Here is a 17929-nt window from a genome sequence, read left to right on the forward strand (position 1 = left end):
CAAATCTTGCCCCTGCTTAATGCTTGACAATAGCAATTGACACAAATAAAACTGTACAACACACAGCTCAGATCCCCACAGTGGTAGACCTGTACATAGAATAGGTCATCAATAGGCGATTGCCCAGGACTCATGCTGATCAGATGCATGCTGGACCACTGTCACGGTGTACAGAGCAAGAAACACATAGTTGAGTATATTGTGCAATGGCCTAGCATGGTATTGCAGGCCGAGTTATATTCACTTTAACTAAAGCCGTGCCTGCAATACCGTGTTGGGCCATTGCCCAATGTACTCAACTATGTGTTTCCTGTTCCATAAGCCATGACAGCAGACCCGGTAAACAGCTGATCGTCAGGGTTCCCGTGGCGGCACACCCCCAGTGATCAGCTATTGATGACAAATCCTGAGGACAGAGTATCAATACTTTTCAGAGCTGATCTGATGTTCTGCTCATAAAACTTTCATCTACATACTTTTATAGCTATTAGATGTGAACAGAAACCGCTTAATCCTAAACTCTATTCCCCGCCTCTCAATCCCCCTTTTTTTACCCAACCTCCCTTGCCAACTCAACCCCTGCTTGCTCCCAAGAGGGATATTGCTGAAAACAGCAGATCTAACAACAAAGCAGGGAAAAACTGATGAGTGCCGGCAGCAGGTAGAACTACACAGGGACACGTGAACAGCCCGCATCCAGCATCTACACTACTACAGCATGCCGCGGATTTAAAGAGGAGCTTGCCCTCATTGTTTGCCCTTGGTAATTTCAGGTTTTGCTGGCATGGATCGCGCTGTGATATTGCTGCTGCGTCTTCTGGTAAGTGACTTCTCTTAAACATTTGCGATAATATCTAAGTTAATGGTCTTGTAATGATGAAATAAAATACTCAATCCGCTGGTGGTTTACAGAGGAGCACAGATCGCATATTCTTTTCATATGGAGCTTTTTCCTAAATGTCTCATTGTCCCCTGCTGCTGAGCCGGACTATACCTACTATAAGGACTCATTCACACGGGCGTACTTTATTCCATATTACACACATAATTTTAAGAACGTAAAACGGAGAGCAGAGAAGACCATTGTTTGTAGTGGTGGATTCTGCCTGATTTTTTAACGCGAGTTAATAAAAAACCAGAATGTCCTATTTTGGTCCATAATACAGACCAGAATAGCCCATTCAAGTCTATAGGAGTGTTCTGGCTACCGGTGGCTTCATGCAGAAAAAGCGAATGTTACAAAACGTATTCACTGCCTTTTTTTTATTCATGCTGCCAAAAAAACGAGTGTGAAAAAAAGTGACATCAATTGGTTCTTATTGAGTTTTTTTTTTTTTGCAAGCATGAAAATCGCAGTGAATATGCATGTTAAAAAAGCAACATACGCCCCAAATACACACAGGTAAAATGCTGAGTATTTCAAGGACTTACCTTGCATACACCCCTGTGAATGAGCCTTCATACTACCCCTCTATGGACAAGAAAATAGCTGAAAAATACTACTGCCCCCTAAATAAAAGACTATAACTACTATAATACTGCCTCCTATGTACAAGAATATAACTACTATAATACTGCCTCCTATGTACAAGAATATAACTGCTATAATACTGCCCCCTATGTACAAGAATATAACTACTATAATACTGCCCCCTATGTACAAGAATATAACTACTATAATACTGCTCCTATGTACAAGAATATAACTACTATAATACTGCCCCCTATGTACAAGAATATAACTACTATAATACTGCTCCTATGTACAAGAATATAACTACTATAATACTGCCCCCTATGTACAAGAATATAACTACTATAATACTGCCCCTATGTACAAGAATATAACTACTATAATACTGCTCCTATGTACAAGAATATAACTACTATAATACTGCCCCCTATGTACAAGAATATAACTACTATAATACTGCATCCTATGTACAAGAATATAACTACTATAATACTGCTTCTATGTACAAGAATATAACTACTATAATACTGCCCCCTATGCAACAATATAACTACTATAATACTGCTCCTTATGTACAAGAATATAACTACTATAATACTGCCTCCTATGTACAAGAATATAACTACTATAATACTGCCTCCTATGTACAAGAATATAACTACTATAATACTGCCCCCTATATACAAGAATATAACTACTATAATACTGCCCCCTATGTACAAGAATATAACTACTATAATACTACCCGCTATGTACAAGAATATAACTACTATACTACTTCCCCCTATGTACAAGAATATAACTACTATAATACTGCCCCATGTGTACAAGAATATAACTACTATAATACTGCCCCCTATGTACAAGAATACAACTACTATAATACTGCCCCCTATGTACAAGAATATAATTACTATAATACTGCCCCCTATGTACAAGAATATAACTACTATAATACTGATCCTATGTACAAGAATATAACTATTATAATACTGCCTCCTATGTTCAAGAATATAACTACTATAATACTGGTCCCTATGTACAAGAATATGACTACTATAATACTGCCCCCTATGTACAAGAATATAACTACTATATTACTGTCCCCTATGTATAAGAATATACCTACTACAATACTGCCCCCTATGTACAAGAATATAACTACTATAATACTGCCCCCTATGTACAAGAATATAACTACTATAATACTGCCCCCTATGTACAAGAATATAACTTCTATATTACTGTCCCCTATGTATAAGAATATACCTACTACAATACTGCCCCCTATGTACAAGAATATAACTACTATAATACTGCCCCTATGTACAAGAATATAACTACTATAATACTGCTCCTATGTACAAGAATATAACTACTATAATACTGCCCCCTATGTACAAGAATATAACTACTATAATACTGCCCCCTATGTACAAGAATATAACTACTATAATACTGCATCCTATGTACAAGAATATAACTACTATAATACTGCTTCTATGTACAAGAATATAACTACTATAATACTGCCCCCTATGTAACAATATAACTACTATAATACTGCTCCTTATGTACAAGAATATAACTACTATAATACTGCCTCCTATGTACAAGAATATAACTACTATAATACTGCTCCTATGTACAAGAATATAACTACTATAATACTGCCTCCTATGTACAAGAATATAACTACTATAATACTGCCCCCTATATACAAGAATATAACTACTATATTACTGCCCCCTATGTACAAGAATATAACTACTATAATACTACCCGCTATGTACAAGAATATAACTACTATACTACTTCCCCCTATGTACAAGAATATAACTACTATAATACTGCCCCATGTGTACAAGAATATAACTACTATAATACTGCCCCCTATGTACAAGAATATAACTACTATAATACTGCCCCCTATGTACAAGAATATAACTACTATAATACTACCCGCTATGTACAAGAATATAACTACTATACTACTTCCCCCTATGTACAAGAATATAACTACTATAATACTGCCCCATGTGTACAAGAATATAACTACTATAATACTGCCCCCTATGTACAAGAATACAACTACTATAATACTGCCCCATGTGTACAAGAATATAACTACTATAATACTGCTCCTATGTACAAGAATATAACTACTATAATACTACCCCCTATGTACAAGAATATAACTACTATAATACTGCCTGCTATGTACATGAATATAACTACTATAATACTGCCCCCTATGTACAAGAATATAACTACTATAATACTGCCTCCTATGTACAAGAATATAACTACTATAATACTGCCTGCTATGTACATGAATATAACTACTATAATACTGATCCTATGTACAAGAATATAACTACTATAATACTGCCCCCCTATGTACAAGAATATAACTACTATAATACTGCCTCCTATGTTCAAGAATATAACTACTATAATACTGGTCCCTATGTACAAGAATATAACTTCTATATTACTGTCCCCTATGTATAAGAATATACCTACTACAATACTGCCTCCTATATACAAGAATATTGTTAGGTACACTGTTCAGAAACAATTTTCTGCTGCTGTGTCTGGCAAATATCGGTGTTCGCCTATTCTATCTGTTCCCTGAGCTTTTATTCACTTCCAGCACTCCTAGGGTTAATAGCTTCTGGTCTTCTTTTCAGGTGATGCTCCTTTTCTAATCACCATACTATATAGCTGCCCCCGGACTTTCAGACCTTGCTGCAGTGTTGTTGAGAGTTTGTTCCCTTGACTTCTTTGGCAGTTCCCTTGCTGTCTGCTTATGTTCTGTGTTCTTTGTTCGTGTACTCTGTAGTCTGTTGTTCCTATTGTCCGCTTCTTCCTCCTTTATTTCTTTACTCCCTGCTGTTGTTCTATCTTTGTCTTATAGATGTTCTGGCCCGCCAGGGTAAGTCAGCGCCTAGAGCACACGTCAAACATAAGACCCGCGGGCCAAATCTGGCCCACCACCACATTTTATGTGGCCTGCCGGCTGTACAGCAAGTTCCCTCGCCCTCCGTGCTGTTGTCAGAGATCGTCTATCACCTTGTTCTGTCTAGTAGAGCAGACAAAAATAGAGGAGTGCCAATAGCACACTGACAACGGCCGCGGAGGAGGGAAGAAGCCTGCAGAAGACATCATCTCTGGTGTGAGGAGCAGCTGCAGGAGGAGAGCCGCTCAGCGCTGACCGCCTCTCACCAGCCCTCCTACTGTTCATGGCAACAGATCTGGTGAGACATCAGGGGCCCAAGTATACAGGAGGATAGCAGCCAGTATACCTGCCATTGGGACCACATTGGATGCAGGTAAGTATACAGAGTGTTCTGTCTGGTTTATAAACATATTTTTTTGCCTTGTGTATAAAAATGCAAAAGTGTCTGTGTGTTCACCTGTGCATATATATGTATAATAGTGTGTATGTGTGTATATATGTATGTATGTATCCATGTATGTGAATATATGCAAACACACACTAATATATACACACACATACATATATATATATATGTGTGTGTGTGTGTGTATAATATTGTGAGTCTATGCATATATGTGTACAATACTGTGTGTGTGTATGTGTATATATATATATATATATATATATATATATATATATATATATATATAGATATAGATATATATATATATACAATAGTGGGCGTCTGTATATAATATATCTCTATCTATCTTTCTATCTATATTAGTGTGGGGGTCACTTTTTACTGCTGCAGCCAATATAGGGGACACAATTACTACTGGACCCACCATAAGGGCACTATTCCTACTGAGGTCACCAATATAGGGGGACACTTACTAAAGAGGACAATATTGTGGTTACTATTAATATTGGGGCCACTATGGGGGAACCTATTACTACTGGGGCCACTATGGAGTTCACTATTACTACTGGAACCACTATGAAACAACTAAGACTTCAGGGGCCATTATGGGGGTTACTATTACTAATGGGGCCACTATGGTAGCACTGTGACTACTGGGGCTATTATGGGGATTACTATTATAATTGGGTCACTATGGGGGTTACTTACTACTGGGGCCACTATGGGTGACCCTATTACTACTGGGGTCACCAAGGGGACCTTAAAACTACTGGGGCCACTATGGGGGGGGGGCCCTATTACCACTCTGGCTACTTTGGGGTTCACGATTACTATACAGTCTTACAATTAGAATCAACCATAAGGCTGATGCGGCCCTCGGTGAAAATGATTTTGACACCCCTGGCCTAGAGGAAGACCATGGGGTCATCCTTATCAGGACGAATGCTCCACTTGGAGGCAGGGGTCTCCCTCCCCTGGTTATCAGTTCAGGGCAAGATGCCTTCCCTAGTTTCTACCTATATGGGGCTGTTCATCTGGTATCTTACCTCCCACGCTGGGGTTGTCTGTCAGCCGTCCTGGATTGGATCTTCACCCACCTGGTAGGTTGACACAGTGGTTTCACATCCACAGTCTTTACAGTACACTGCAGCCATGGATCCCGCTGACTCCAACAACGGAGGTCTTTCTGAATTATTCCAGGAAATGATGCGTCAACGTGAGAGGCAAGAGCAAATCTTTGCGTATCTTCACAATGTGAGTAGCCGCCATTAAGATATTTTCCCCACCATAGTGGTACCACAATCCCCCACTGTTGCAGCAACTGCTGCATCGCCTTCACTGGTAGCCGCTGTTTATGGTTCCGGACCTTGCCTGGTGGCACCGCCTTGCTATGATGGGGATCCCAGACAATGTCGCGGTTTTATTAATCAATGTACCTTGCACTTTGAGCTTTTGTCACATTTTTTCCCTTCAGATCGCACCAAAATCGCATTTATAGTGTCTCACCTTACAGGTCAGGCTTTGGCGTTGGTCAATCCCGTCTAGGAACGTAATTATCCACTGGTTAACAACCTCGGTCTGTTTATTGAGTCCTTTCAGAAGGTGTTTGACGAGCTCGGTTGTTCATTCTCCACCGCATCCGCCCTGTTGCATCTCTGTCAAAATAACCTCACTGTAGGCCAATATGCCATTCAGTTTCAAACTTCGGCCTCAAAGCTGGGGTGGAACAAAGAAGCCCTGGTGACGGCATTTTGGGAGGGACTAGCAGGTCGCATTAAAGACGAGTTGGTGGGTCGCGAGGTCGCTACCTCTTTAGATGCCCTGATTTCTCTGGCTACGAGGATTGATCTGCGGTTCCAGGAGAGATCCAGGAAGGTTATGGAAGAGAGATCAATCCGTCTGGCTCCTCGCTTCTAGAGACCACTCTCCTTGCCGCCGACCACAATCAAGTCTAGCGATCCTGAGCCAATGCAGTTGGATCAGCTTAGACTATCCAAGGAGGACCGTGCGCACAGAAAAACTAGGAACCTTTGCATATATTGTGGCTCTCCAGGTCACCTAGTTCATGCTTGTCCCCTTAAACCGCGAAACTCCTCCGCCTAGGATCAGTTGGTGAGGCTACCCTAGGTGAGTATTGCTCCTCTCCCAGACTGAACTTGCCTGTAACCATGGTTCTTTCTGGTACCCAGGTGTCAGTGACGGCTTTCCAGGATTCCGGCTCTGCTGGCAATTTCCTCCAACAGGCTGTGCTGGACCGCTACCAAATTCCCATCCGGCGTCTCAAGAAACCACTCATGGTTACTACTGTTAATGGCAGTACCCTATCTGAGACAATCCAGTTTGTAACAGAGGCGCTGGAGTTGAGGATTGGCGCTCTCCAATCTGAGAGGATTTCTCTGCTGGTGACGCCTGGGGCAACCAGCTCTTTACTTCTAGGTTTGCCGTGGCTCTGATTACACAACCCCACCTTGGACTGGAGTACCGGTGAGGTATTAAGTTGGGGTACCACCTGCTATACCAAGTGCTTGCATCCTGTGCATCCTTTCCACTGGATTACTTTAACATCTAACCTCCAGGGTCTACCAGAACCTTATCAGGGCTATGCAGACATCTCTGACAAGAAAGAAGCTGAATGTCTGCCTCCGCATCGTCCCTACAAATGCCCAATTGACCTTGTGCCTGGCTCTGTGCCTCCTCAAGGTAGAGTATACCCTCTTTCCCTGCCCGAGACCCAGGCAACAGCCAAATATGTTACGGACAACCTGGCCAGAGGATTTATAGATAAATCCTCATCTGATACCGGAGCACGTTTTTTCTTTGTCAAGAAGGACGAATCGCTACGGCCCTGTATTGACTATCGTGGTCTGAACGCGGAGTTTTCTCATAACCAGCATGTCAGCAACTCCACGAAGACTTCTCCATAGTATATGGGCATCAACCCACAGTTCCCCTGCCAGTCTCCACGACTTCCGAGGTTCCAGCAGCAGCTTTTTTTAGCAGAGAGTTTTGCAAAGATTTGGCAGGAGACCAAGGTTAATCTGGAGAAGTCAATAGCTTCCATGAAGAGCTTTGCTGATTGCAGGTGTCGGTTCTCCCCACAGTTTGTTCCAGGGCATAAAGTGTGGCTTTCCTCCTGACATATAAGGCGGAAAGTTCCATCCTATAAGCTTGCCATGTTTTCTGGGTCTGTTTGAAGTGTTGGAGAGAATTAATAATCTTTATTTGTATAGCGCCAACTTATTCCGCAGCACTTCCAGGCATGGATAAATGCAAAACAATACAATTACAATATGAGGTACATTCGGCTTGACACAAATGGGTTGGGGGTGGTACAGGAGGTGCAAGGGGTGGGTGGGAGGAGCAAGGCATGGGGAACACAAGCAATAGGGGATTTCATGTGGAAATGAATTATTAGAAGGCAAACGGGGTGGGGTGCTATAGGCAGGGGACTAGGTCAGGAGATTTGGTATGCTTCTCTGAAAAGGTGCGTTTTTAAGGCACGTCTGAAATTTCGTGCATCGGGAATGGTCCAGATGCCTTGGAGAAGAGCGTTCCAGAGGCTGGGTGCTGCTCTGGTGAAGTCCTGTAGGCCAGCATGTGAGGTTCGTATTACAGGGGTGTTTAGTCTGAGGGTGTTAGCCGATTGGAGTGAGCGGGCTGGGTGGTGTACTGACAGGAGGGAGGCGATGTATGGTGGCGCAGCGCCATGGAGAGCTTTGTGAGTGAAGTAGAGGAGTTTAAATTTAGTTCTGCAGTGGATGGGCAGCCAATGCAGCGACTGGCTTAATGCAGAGGCATCTGAGTAACGACTAGATAGAAAAATGAGCCTAGCTGCCGCATTTAGTATGGATTGGAGTGGAGCAAGTCTGGTGCGGGGGAGGCCAATGAGTAGCGAGTTGCAGTAGTCAAGCCGGGAGGGCAACCACGAGTGTCTTTTGCGTGTCCGTGGTTAGGAACAGCCATATTTTAGTAACATTTCTGAGGTGCATGTGGCATGTTTGGGCCAGAGATTGGATATGGGGGGGGTAAAGGAGAGGTTAGAGTCCAGTGTGACCCCCCAAGGCAGCGGGCATGCCGTCTGGGGGTTATGATGGTGCCAGACACTGGAATGGAGATGTTGAGGGGAGGTTGGCTGGAAGGTGGAAAGACGAGGTGGTCAGTTTTAGAGAGGTTTAGTTTGAGAAAAAGGGAGGACATAGTGTTAGAGACAGCGGACAGACAGTCGGTGATATTTTGGAGGAATGATCCAGAGATCTCACGAGAGGAGGTGTATAGTTGGATGTCGTCAGCGTACAGATGCTATTAGAGGCCGAATTTGTGGATGGTTTGACCAATTGGGGCAGTATAGATAGAGAAGAGAAGGGGACCAAGGACCGAGCCCTGAGGTACCCCAACAGCGAGAGGAAGTGGAGCGGAGATAGAACCAGCAAAGGAGACACTGAAAGAGCAGTCAGAGAGGTAGGAAGAGAACCAGTAGAGAGCAGTGTCCTTTAGACCAATAGAGTGGAGCATAGTGAGAAGGAGATTATGGTCGACAGTGTCAAATGCAGCAGACAGGTCAAAGATTAGTAGGGAGTAGTCACCTCTAGACTTTGCAGTCATCAGGTCATTTGTTACTTTTGTAAGGGCAGTTTCGGTCGAGTGTAGAGAGCGGAAACCAGACTGGAGGGGGTCGAGGAGTGAGTTGTCAGAGAGAAAGCGTGTAAGGTGGGAGAAGACCAGGCGTTCTAGTAATTTGGAGGGGAAAGGGAGGTTTGAGATGGGTCGGTAGTTGGCAGCATCAGTTAGGTCCAAGGTTGTTTTTTTTAAGCAGAGGGGATATGATGGAGTGTTTAAATGAGGAGGGGAAAGTGCCAGAAGTTAGGGAGATGTTGCAGATTGTGGAAAGTGAGTAGGTGCTGGATGCAGTGCTGACGAAACTGGGATCGGGGCTAACCATGCAGTTTTCAGAGATTTCTTTTCGACTGTTGTCGTTTTTTTTTTCTTTGAAATAGGCAACTAGTTCTCCAGCAGTCAGGTCTGTCACAGGGGCCTGTTCTTTGGGGCTTAGGTGGGAGCGGAAGGTCTCAAAAAGTTGTTTGGGGTTGTAGGATAGTGAGGAGACAAGGGAGGTGAAATAAACTTGTTTGACATGGTGAAGAGATAGATTATAAGTTTTAAACATGAATTTGAAGTGGAGGAAGTCTGCTGGCAGCTTTGACTTTCTCCACAGCCGATCGGCGCACCTAGAGCACCGCCAGATGAAGCGCGTTTGGGACATGAGCCAAGGTTGCCGTGGTCTGCGTTTGACGGCTCGAGTCATGAGCAGTGCCGCTTTATCCAGGGCACGACTGAGGGTGGTATGGTAATGTTCGGCTGCCAGGTTAGGACAGGGCAGGAAAGATATAGAGGACAGGGAGGACTGAATGGTCTCGGCAAACTGTTTAGTGCGGACGGACTGGAGGTTCCTAGAGGTGCAATAGACAGGAGGGTCGCGGGAAATGCTAGGGAGCCTGATGGAAAAAGAGAGGAGGTTGTGATCTGAGAGTGGAAGGGGGGAGTTCGTAAAATGAGAGGCAGAGACGGAGGAAAACTAAGTTGAGAGTGTTGCTATCTCTGTGATTAGGGGAGTCAGAGATTAGTGATAAGCCAAGGGAGGAGGTAAGCGTTAAAAGCCGGGAGGCAGATGAGGCGCTGCGGTCATTAGTAGGGATGTTGAAATCACCAAGGATGAGGGTTGGGATTTCACAGGATAGGAAGTGGGGGAGCCAGTCAGCAAAGTGGTCTAGGAACAGGCGGGTGGGACCTGGGGGGCGGTAAATAACCGACACGCAGGGGCAGTGGGAGGAAGAGTCGCAGGGTGTGGACTTCAAAGGAATGGAAGGTAAGCGAGGGAGCTGAGGGAATGACCTGGAAGGTACAGGTGGGCGAGAGAATGATGCCTACTCCTCCGCTGCGTCTCTCATCCGATCTGGGGGTGTGGGAGAACTGCAGGCCATCATAGGACAATGCAGCGGGGGAGGTAGAATCGGACTGCTGTATCCAGGTTTCCGTGAGGGCAAGCAGGTTCAAGTGTTTAGTGGTGAAGAGGTCATGGATAGTTGGGAGTTTGTTACATGGAGATTGAGAGTTCCATAGGGTGCTTTTCAATGGGGCAGGTGGGGGATTTGGTGGAGAGCAGTACAGGGTGAGCCTGGGTTGGGGGATATGCCCCCTGCGGCTAGGAGTAGCAGGGTAGCAAGGGTGAGCGCATGGTTAGGGGATTTGTGAGGGTGGCTGAGGTGTTTCTTGGCGGTATGCGGGGGTTGGAGGTGTCTTAGGAAGTTAAAAAGTGCATGGGAGCCATACATGGGTGAGGAGAGGAGGGAGGGGCAGATGTGGATGGAGTGTGTTGGGCCTGGGCGTTGGAAGAAAGTGTCAAGGCTTGAAAAGAGGATAGTGATGGAGATCAGTGCAAAGAGGAGAGTATTTTCCTCCAGACTTTGAACAGTTGTGGATGCTACCTGTCTCCTGCTCTGTCCAACTGCGCTGTATAACTGCATCATTCGACAGCAGAAGACACTTGTTTCTGGACACTTAGTGCTGGGCACGTCAGGCGAGGCATGGAGAATTGATTCTGTTTGTTATAGGCTGTGACTCGCTCCCTCTCTGTGTATCCCCAACTCCTTCCATGTCTCGCTCCTCAAACCACTTGTGCTCAATAGATTTTCCAAAAATCCCAGACCAGATGCCACTTGGGTTAGTTTGGAAAACATCTTCAAGGTGAAAAATATTCTTGATGTTAAGAAAGTCAGGAACAAAACCTTTTACCTAGTAGATTGGAAGGGTTAAAGACTGGAGGAGAGGGCATGGGAGCCATCTGAGAACATCAACGCTCCACGTCTGATTCAGGAATTTCTGCAGAGAACCAGCAGGAGGAAGAGGGGGCGTAAGGGGGGGGCACGGTTAGGTGCACTGTTCAGACACAATCTTATGCTTCTGTGTCTGGCAAATATGGGCGTCGGCCCATTCTATCTGTTCCCTGAGCTTATATTCACTCTTCCAGCACTTCTAGGGTTAATAGCTTCAGGCCTCCTGTTCAGCTGATGCTCCTTTTCCAATCATTGTCTTATATAGCTGCCCTGGGCTTTTCAGACCTTGCTGCATTGTTGATGAGAGTTTGTTCCCTTCACTTCATGTCCAACCGCTGCTTCGGCAGTTACCTTCCGTACTGCTTGTCATCTGTGTTCTTTGTTTGTGTACTCTGTAGTCTGTTGTTCCCATTGTCCATTTCTCTGTTTATCCTTGTCCGCTTTTTCCTCCTTTGTTTCTTTACTCACCGGTGTTGTTCTATCTTTGTCTTATAGGTGTTCTGGCTCGCCAGGGTAAGTCAGTGCCTAGAGGAAGACTGTGGGGTCGTCCTTATTGGGACGAGTGCTCTGCTTATAGGCAGGGGTCTCCCTCTCCTGGTTATCAGTTCAGGGCAAGATACCTTCCCTAGTTTCCATCTATATACGGGGCTGTTCATCTGGTATCTTACCTCCCACACTAGGGTTGGCTGTCAGGTGTGTACAAGACTATAACTACTATAATACTGCTCCTATGTACAGGACTATAACTACTATAATACTGCTCCCTATGTACAAGAATATAACTACTATAATACTGTCCCCTCTGTACAAGAATATAACCACTATAATACTGCTCCCTATGTACAAGAATATAACTACTATAATACTGCTCCCTATGTACAAGAATATAACTACTATAATACTACCCCCTATGTACAAGAATATAACTACTATAATACTGCTCCCTATGTACAAGAATATAACTACTATAATACTGCTCCCTATGTACAAGAATATAACTACTATAATACTGCTCCCTATGTACAAGAATATAACTACTATAATACTGCTCCCTATGTACAAGAATATAACCACTATAATACTGCCTCCTATGTACAAGAATATAACTACTATAATACTGCCTCCTATGTACAAGAATATCTACTATATACTGTTCCCTATGTACAAGAATATAACTACTATAATACTGCCCTCTATGTAAAAGAATATAACCACTATAATACTGCCTCCTATGTACAAGAATATCTACTATATACTGTTCCCTATGTACAAGAATATAACTACTATAATACTGCCCTCTATGTACAAGAATATAACTACTATAATACTGCCCCTATGTACAAGAATATAACTACTATAATACTGCCCCCTATGTACAAGAATATAACTACTATAATACTGCTCCCTATGTACAAGAATATAACTACTATAATACTGCCCCCTATGTACAAGAATATAACTACTATAATACTGCCCCCTATGTACAAGAATATAACTACTATAATACTGCCCCCTATGTACCAGAATATAACTACTATAATACTGCCCCCTATGTACAAGAATATAACTACTATAATACTGCCCCCTATGTACCAGAATATAACTACTATAATCAAGAGGAATATTTCAAGTTGGCCCCAAACACGGGATGTAATATTGAATTAATAATCATATTTGTCATCAGGTTATTGGGGTGTCAGGAGACCAGACTCCAGCCTTTGACCGTACAGAAATACCATCAGTCACCTGGCCAGACTGGATGTCATACTTCCCCGACTACCTGCCACTCTCCACCTTAGCCATACCAGGAACCCATGACACAATGGCTTTTTTTGGAGGTCCTCTTTCTGAATGTCAAAGCTGGAGGCTATTAAACCAATTCAATTCTGGAGTTAGATTCTTGGACATCCGGTGTCGTCATTACCAAAATCAGTTGCCTATTTTCCATGGTGTGTCCTACCAGTATACCAATTTCTTCCAGGTTCTCAATGATACTATAAACTTTCTAACAGTGCATCCAAGTGAGACTATTTTGATGAGAGTAAAAGAAGAGTATGAACCATATCAGAACACAAGGAGCTTTTACAAGAGTGTTGCTGAGGTTTTGAACCAGATCGGAGAGCACTGGTTCTTACGGTCAGATAGTCTTCCAACTTTAGGGGAAGCCAGAGGGAAAGTGGTTATCCTACAAAATTTCCTATCATTAGGAGAAGGACCAGCATTCGGGCCTCCATATCCTGGATCCATGAGCATTTCTGATGATTACGAAGTCAGCGATGATTCAGTAAAATGGGCCGAAGTTGAATGGCACCTAAGAGTTGCTCAAAATGGAGATCCCGAAAGAGCTTACTTGACATACTGCTCAGGAGTCCACTGGCTCCTCTACACACCTGAGTCTCTGGCTCGTAAGATTAACCCAAGGGTTCTTGAATATCTTTATCTTAACCATAAAATGTCATTTGGAAGGAGGAGATCGGTTGGTATGGTAGTTATGGACTTTCCAGGGGGCGAACTGGTGAGAGAAATTGTTTTGGATAATTGGATATGAATCAAGTAAACAGGATTAGATCAAGGATTGCCAAATCAAAACACAAATAAAGATCATGCCAAACGGCCAATGGTGTGTCTATTGATAGTCCCAGTGTTCTCCTAACAATGTGTCAGGATATTTTTGAGCATCTACTGTAAGTGATCACAACTGATTGTGGTGGCTCCTCTTTGATGTAATTTTTTTCTAAAGTATCAACTCCACCAATCTACTAATGATAACAGCTAAATGCAATCCACCTCCCCTACAATATTCAGCCTATCTTCCAGTAGGCCAAGTCTTCAAAGAGGATTGTCCAAAGTGGTTAATGCCTGTACTGTTCCATGCACATCGCCGACCAGTGTTCACAGAGCCTGTATGGTGGTCTTTTTTCCGAGTAAGAAAGAACTATATTACCTGCCTTTCATTGATTTATCACTCTGGATCAGAAACAGGCAGAAAAGCAGTCAGAACCCAGATCACATCGGTAGATTTACATAAAGCAATCTTACCGTGTTCTGTAGATTTTCGGGCCCCTGAGTTCTGCGTGCCATCCGCCGATCTTTTTTCCAGAATGAAAGAAATCAAAATCTCTAACTCGGCCCATCCACAAGGACGCCAATGATCTGGATTATAGTTTTCTCCAGCAGGTTTTGGGGTATTTTGTATCTTCCAAATTGTATCGTGTGCACACATCATCGACCAGGATCAGACACAAATGCTGGTCTAAAACCGGGAGAGTCTCTACAATGTGTAAAGGCTCAGGCTTTTTATTATAACACATGATAACCGCCCTTTAATGGGCGTGCAACAGATTACATCAGTAACATATAGGATTCTCATTTGTCGGATCATATAGAATCCCCCACCTCTCTGCCCACCCTCTCCAAGTGCTGATGTGGCATGGACTCTGTCCTAGCTGAAGTCAGCTCCGTGTAGTGATGAATCATTGTTTAACTAGCTTCAGGATGGGAGTGGAAGGGGGCTAGGTAAACACTCAGTATATACATATAATCCTATAACCTTTAACTCTTAGAGGCTGGTTGTGCAACTTGTGTAATCAGAGCAAATACCATGATTAGATTGTGTGTGTGTCCTTTAAACTCCACAGAGCTAAGAGTTATTACAACAGCATAATACATTTGGTTTATACAAATCGATAGACATTTTATACTAATTAATTATCATGTCTACTACAGCACATGGAATCCCTACAGTCTGTGTGCAGTCATATAAAAATCTTGGCTATATGGGAAGCACATGGGAGAGCGCTGTAGTTACAAGTATATAGGAGATCGCTATTGTTGTATACCCATGGGTATGAGCACTAAAAACAGGAGTTGTAGGCACAAAATGGTACATTTTTAAGCAAAACTCCAAAAGTAGTTTAATTTTTTTTATCTTCACATTTTTTTTTACAAAAAAGCAGCGATAAGCAAACACATTGAAAAGCCCGGCTCTTGTAGATGTATTGTTTTATCTTGCATGTTTTCTAAGTAGGTAGGTTCTCCCTGCTGTGAGGTTTGCCCTCACTTTAGTGTTGTTTCCTGCTATTCATGCATTATACACTGAATGGCCCCTTTATTAGAGCCCTCGGCCCTCTCATGATTGGAGATTCCTTGCATGTAAATTATTCTCCCCGTGACCCCGGAGTGCAGCACAAAATCACGTGACAAGCTTTCTATGGATCAGTGACAATGTGAATTCACATTAGTGGGAAAATCCAGCGATCGGAGCGACTTCCAAGGTCTGGTCATCGAGGCTTGACTAGCCGGGCCGGGATTTCACTGCCAATCACGTAGAGTTTTCTCGTGTAATGGTGTGGACAGTATACCGAGAATAGCGTGATCAAAGAAAATCATCCGGTGGAAGGGGTCCGAGGAGGATGTCAGGAATCATTCTGGCGAACAAGCGCTGCGCAGTCAAGGAATTGGCAGCCGAATACAACACTGGAGCTCCAACTAACGTGTCTGAATGCACAGCTCGCCGTTCCTCCGCACGGATGGGATATAACAGCAGACAACCAGTACAAATCACTCAGTGAGCCTACCAGATTTATTTAGGGGTCTAGCAGTACCTTAGCGTCTTACTAGGTTATCTGTTGCTGTAGGATCAGGTTCACTCTCAGCCTAGATCAGATCACATTGAGGGGGTGATTGTACTCTATAGCTTCCTCTTCTATTGGGTTGGGAATCGTTTATCAGTCCATCTAGATTGGAGAAGAGTCTATCTAACGTTGACGTATTTTTCAAGCATCTTTGGAATACCTTCTATATGGGTGCTATACTCGATGTAGACCTATCATACATTTTTTGATCTGGACCAGCTTGGTTCCTGATGAGTAGCGAGGTCCTACGGAAACCCGTCGAAACTTGGGAACCTTTAACCTGATTGAACCTCTAGAGTCTAGACGAGCCCTATTGAACCTCTGCATCATTTTCCATGGCTTTGACTCCTTTGTGGGGGTCTGTAACCATGGTTTAACAGCAGTTTTACGTATTCTAGCCTCACTCCTGTTAGACTGCGACTGCTTCTACTGAGGGGACACGAGGGGACCCCAATGTTGTGTTATGTAAACTGGGTGAACTCCATTAACAGGCAGAAATAGCACTATATGTGACTCTAAGGTATCTCTGGAGTTATGCACTTTCGCCTATATAATTTATTTGGTGGGCCACACGTGATTGTGCTGCAGATAGTAATTTTCTGATTGAGGGATTAACCCTTTCCAATCCATTGTCTGACATCTAAAGACATTCTGATTGAAGGCTGTACAGCTCTGATGTCGGAAGACGTCCAGCAGGGTATTCTTACTGTATATTTCTCGCTGCTCTGTTGTCGGGGGGCCTCTCCAGCATGTCCCATGCCACAGTACTGGCTCTAGCCAGCAGATGGCATCATTGTATAATGGTAGAAAGAGAAAACCCTGAATCCAAAAATGGATTGCAAAGGGTTAAGATAGGACTTTACATAGAGTGTATCATATTTTGATATGTGTCTTTTCCCATTGGCCAACGTTCACTGCCCTCATGCTATAGGAGCAGTATGTGGCCGCATAGGGCCCATACCCCTGTGAATCTTTGTTACTGGGAGGGATTACACAAATACATTATCCTATCCTGGTCTATTTATGTTATGTCTGTTTCTTGCTTGTTTATGTCTATAGACTGTATAAGCTTTTAGTATTTGTATATTAATAAAGGTTAAGTTTTGTGGCACTCGTCTGTAACAGGGTTTTTTTACAATTTCGAGTTCCCTCTGCCCCAGTGAATTGTATCAGAATTTTGCACAAGCAGCATGAATTGATGACCCCTTCCTGTCAGCTGGTCAGAACCTTTCAGTATCTCCAATTATTATGCAGCAACAACAAGCAGCCTCCTGTCCGCAGGGGCCGATATAACGAACTGCTGCGGTTCTGAAGGCACAAAGGAGTCCAATATGGTACAAGAAGGGGGTCTAACAAAGTGTCCATTCAGTGTATGTCTTCCCAATCCTCCCCTTTCACAGAGACGAAAGCTGCAGTTGAAGCCCCTCCTCCTTGTCTAACATGAACAGCATTTTTTCCTGAATTTTTTGCTGTCAAAGGGAGTTTCGGTTCACTCGGCCGTCAATTTCTGGTAATGACCCATTAGATGGGATTTACGCCCCTTTTTAAAAATGCAAGATTTCGGTTGCACATTCATCAAACACATACAAGAGAGAAAGAAATACCCAGCGTACGCCAAGAGGC

At 43.4% G+C, this 17929-nt stretch overlaps 1 protein-coding gene across 1 annotated transcript; it reads left to right on the forward strand.

Moving 5' to 3' along the window:
* Positions 1-784: 784 nt before the first annotated feature.
* On the forward strand, positions 785-14220 carry LOC136610315 (1-phosphatidylinositol phosphodiesterase-like). Its single transcript, XM_066589546.1, has 2 exons — positions 785-820; positions 13357-14220. Exons 1-2 carry the CDS (start codon positions 785-787, stop codon positions 14218-14220), a joined length of 900 nt encoding a protein of 299 aa, XP_066445643.1.
* Positions 14221-17929: the final 3709 nt, after the last annotated feature.

Source organism: Eleutherodactylus coqui, chromosome 2 (assembly GCF_035609145.1).
Source record: "Eleutherodactylus coqui strain aEleCoq1 chromosome 2, aEleCoq1.hap1, whole genome shotgun sequence".
Classification (NCBI taxonomy): domain Eukaryota; kingdom Metazoa; phylum Chordata; class Amphibia; order Anura; family Eleutherodactylidae; genus Eleutherodactylus; species Eleutherodactylus coqui.

Excerpts from the sequence above, each read along its gene's own strand:
- LOC136610315 (XM_066589546.1), top strand. The coding sequence starts at position 785 with ATGGATCGCGCTGTGATATTGCTGCTGCGTCTTCTG. Across the intron at positions 821-13,356 it reads TATTGCTGCTGCGTCTTCTG|GTTATTGGGGTGTCAGGAGA; the intron begins GTAAGTGACTTC and ends ATTTGTCATCAG.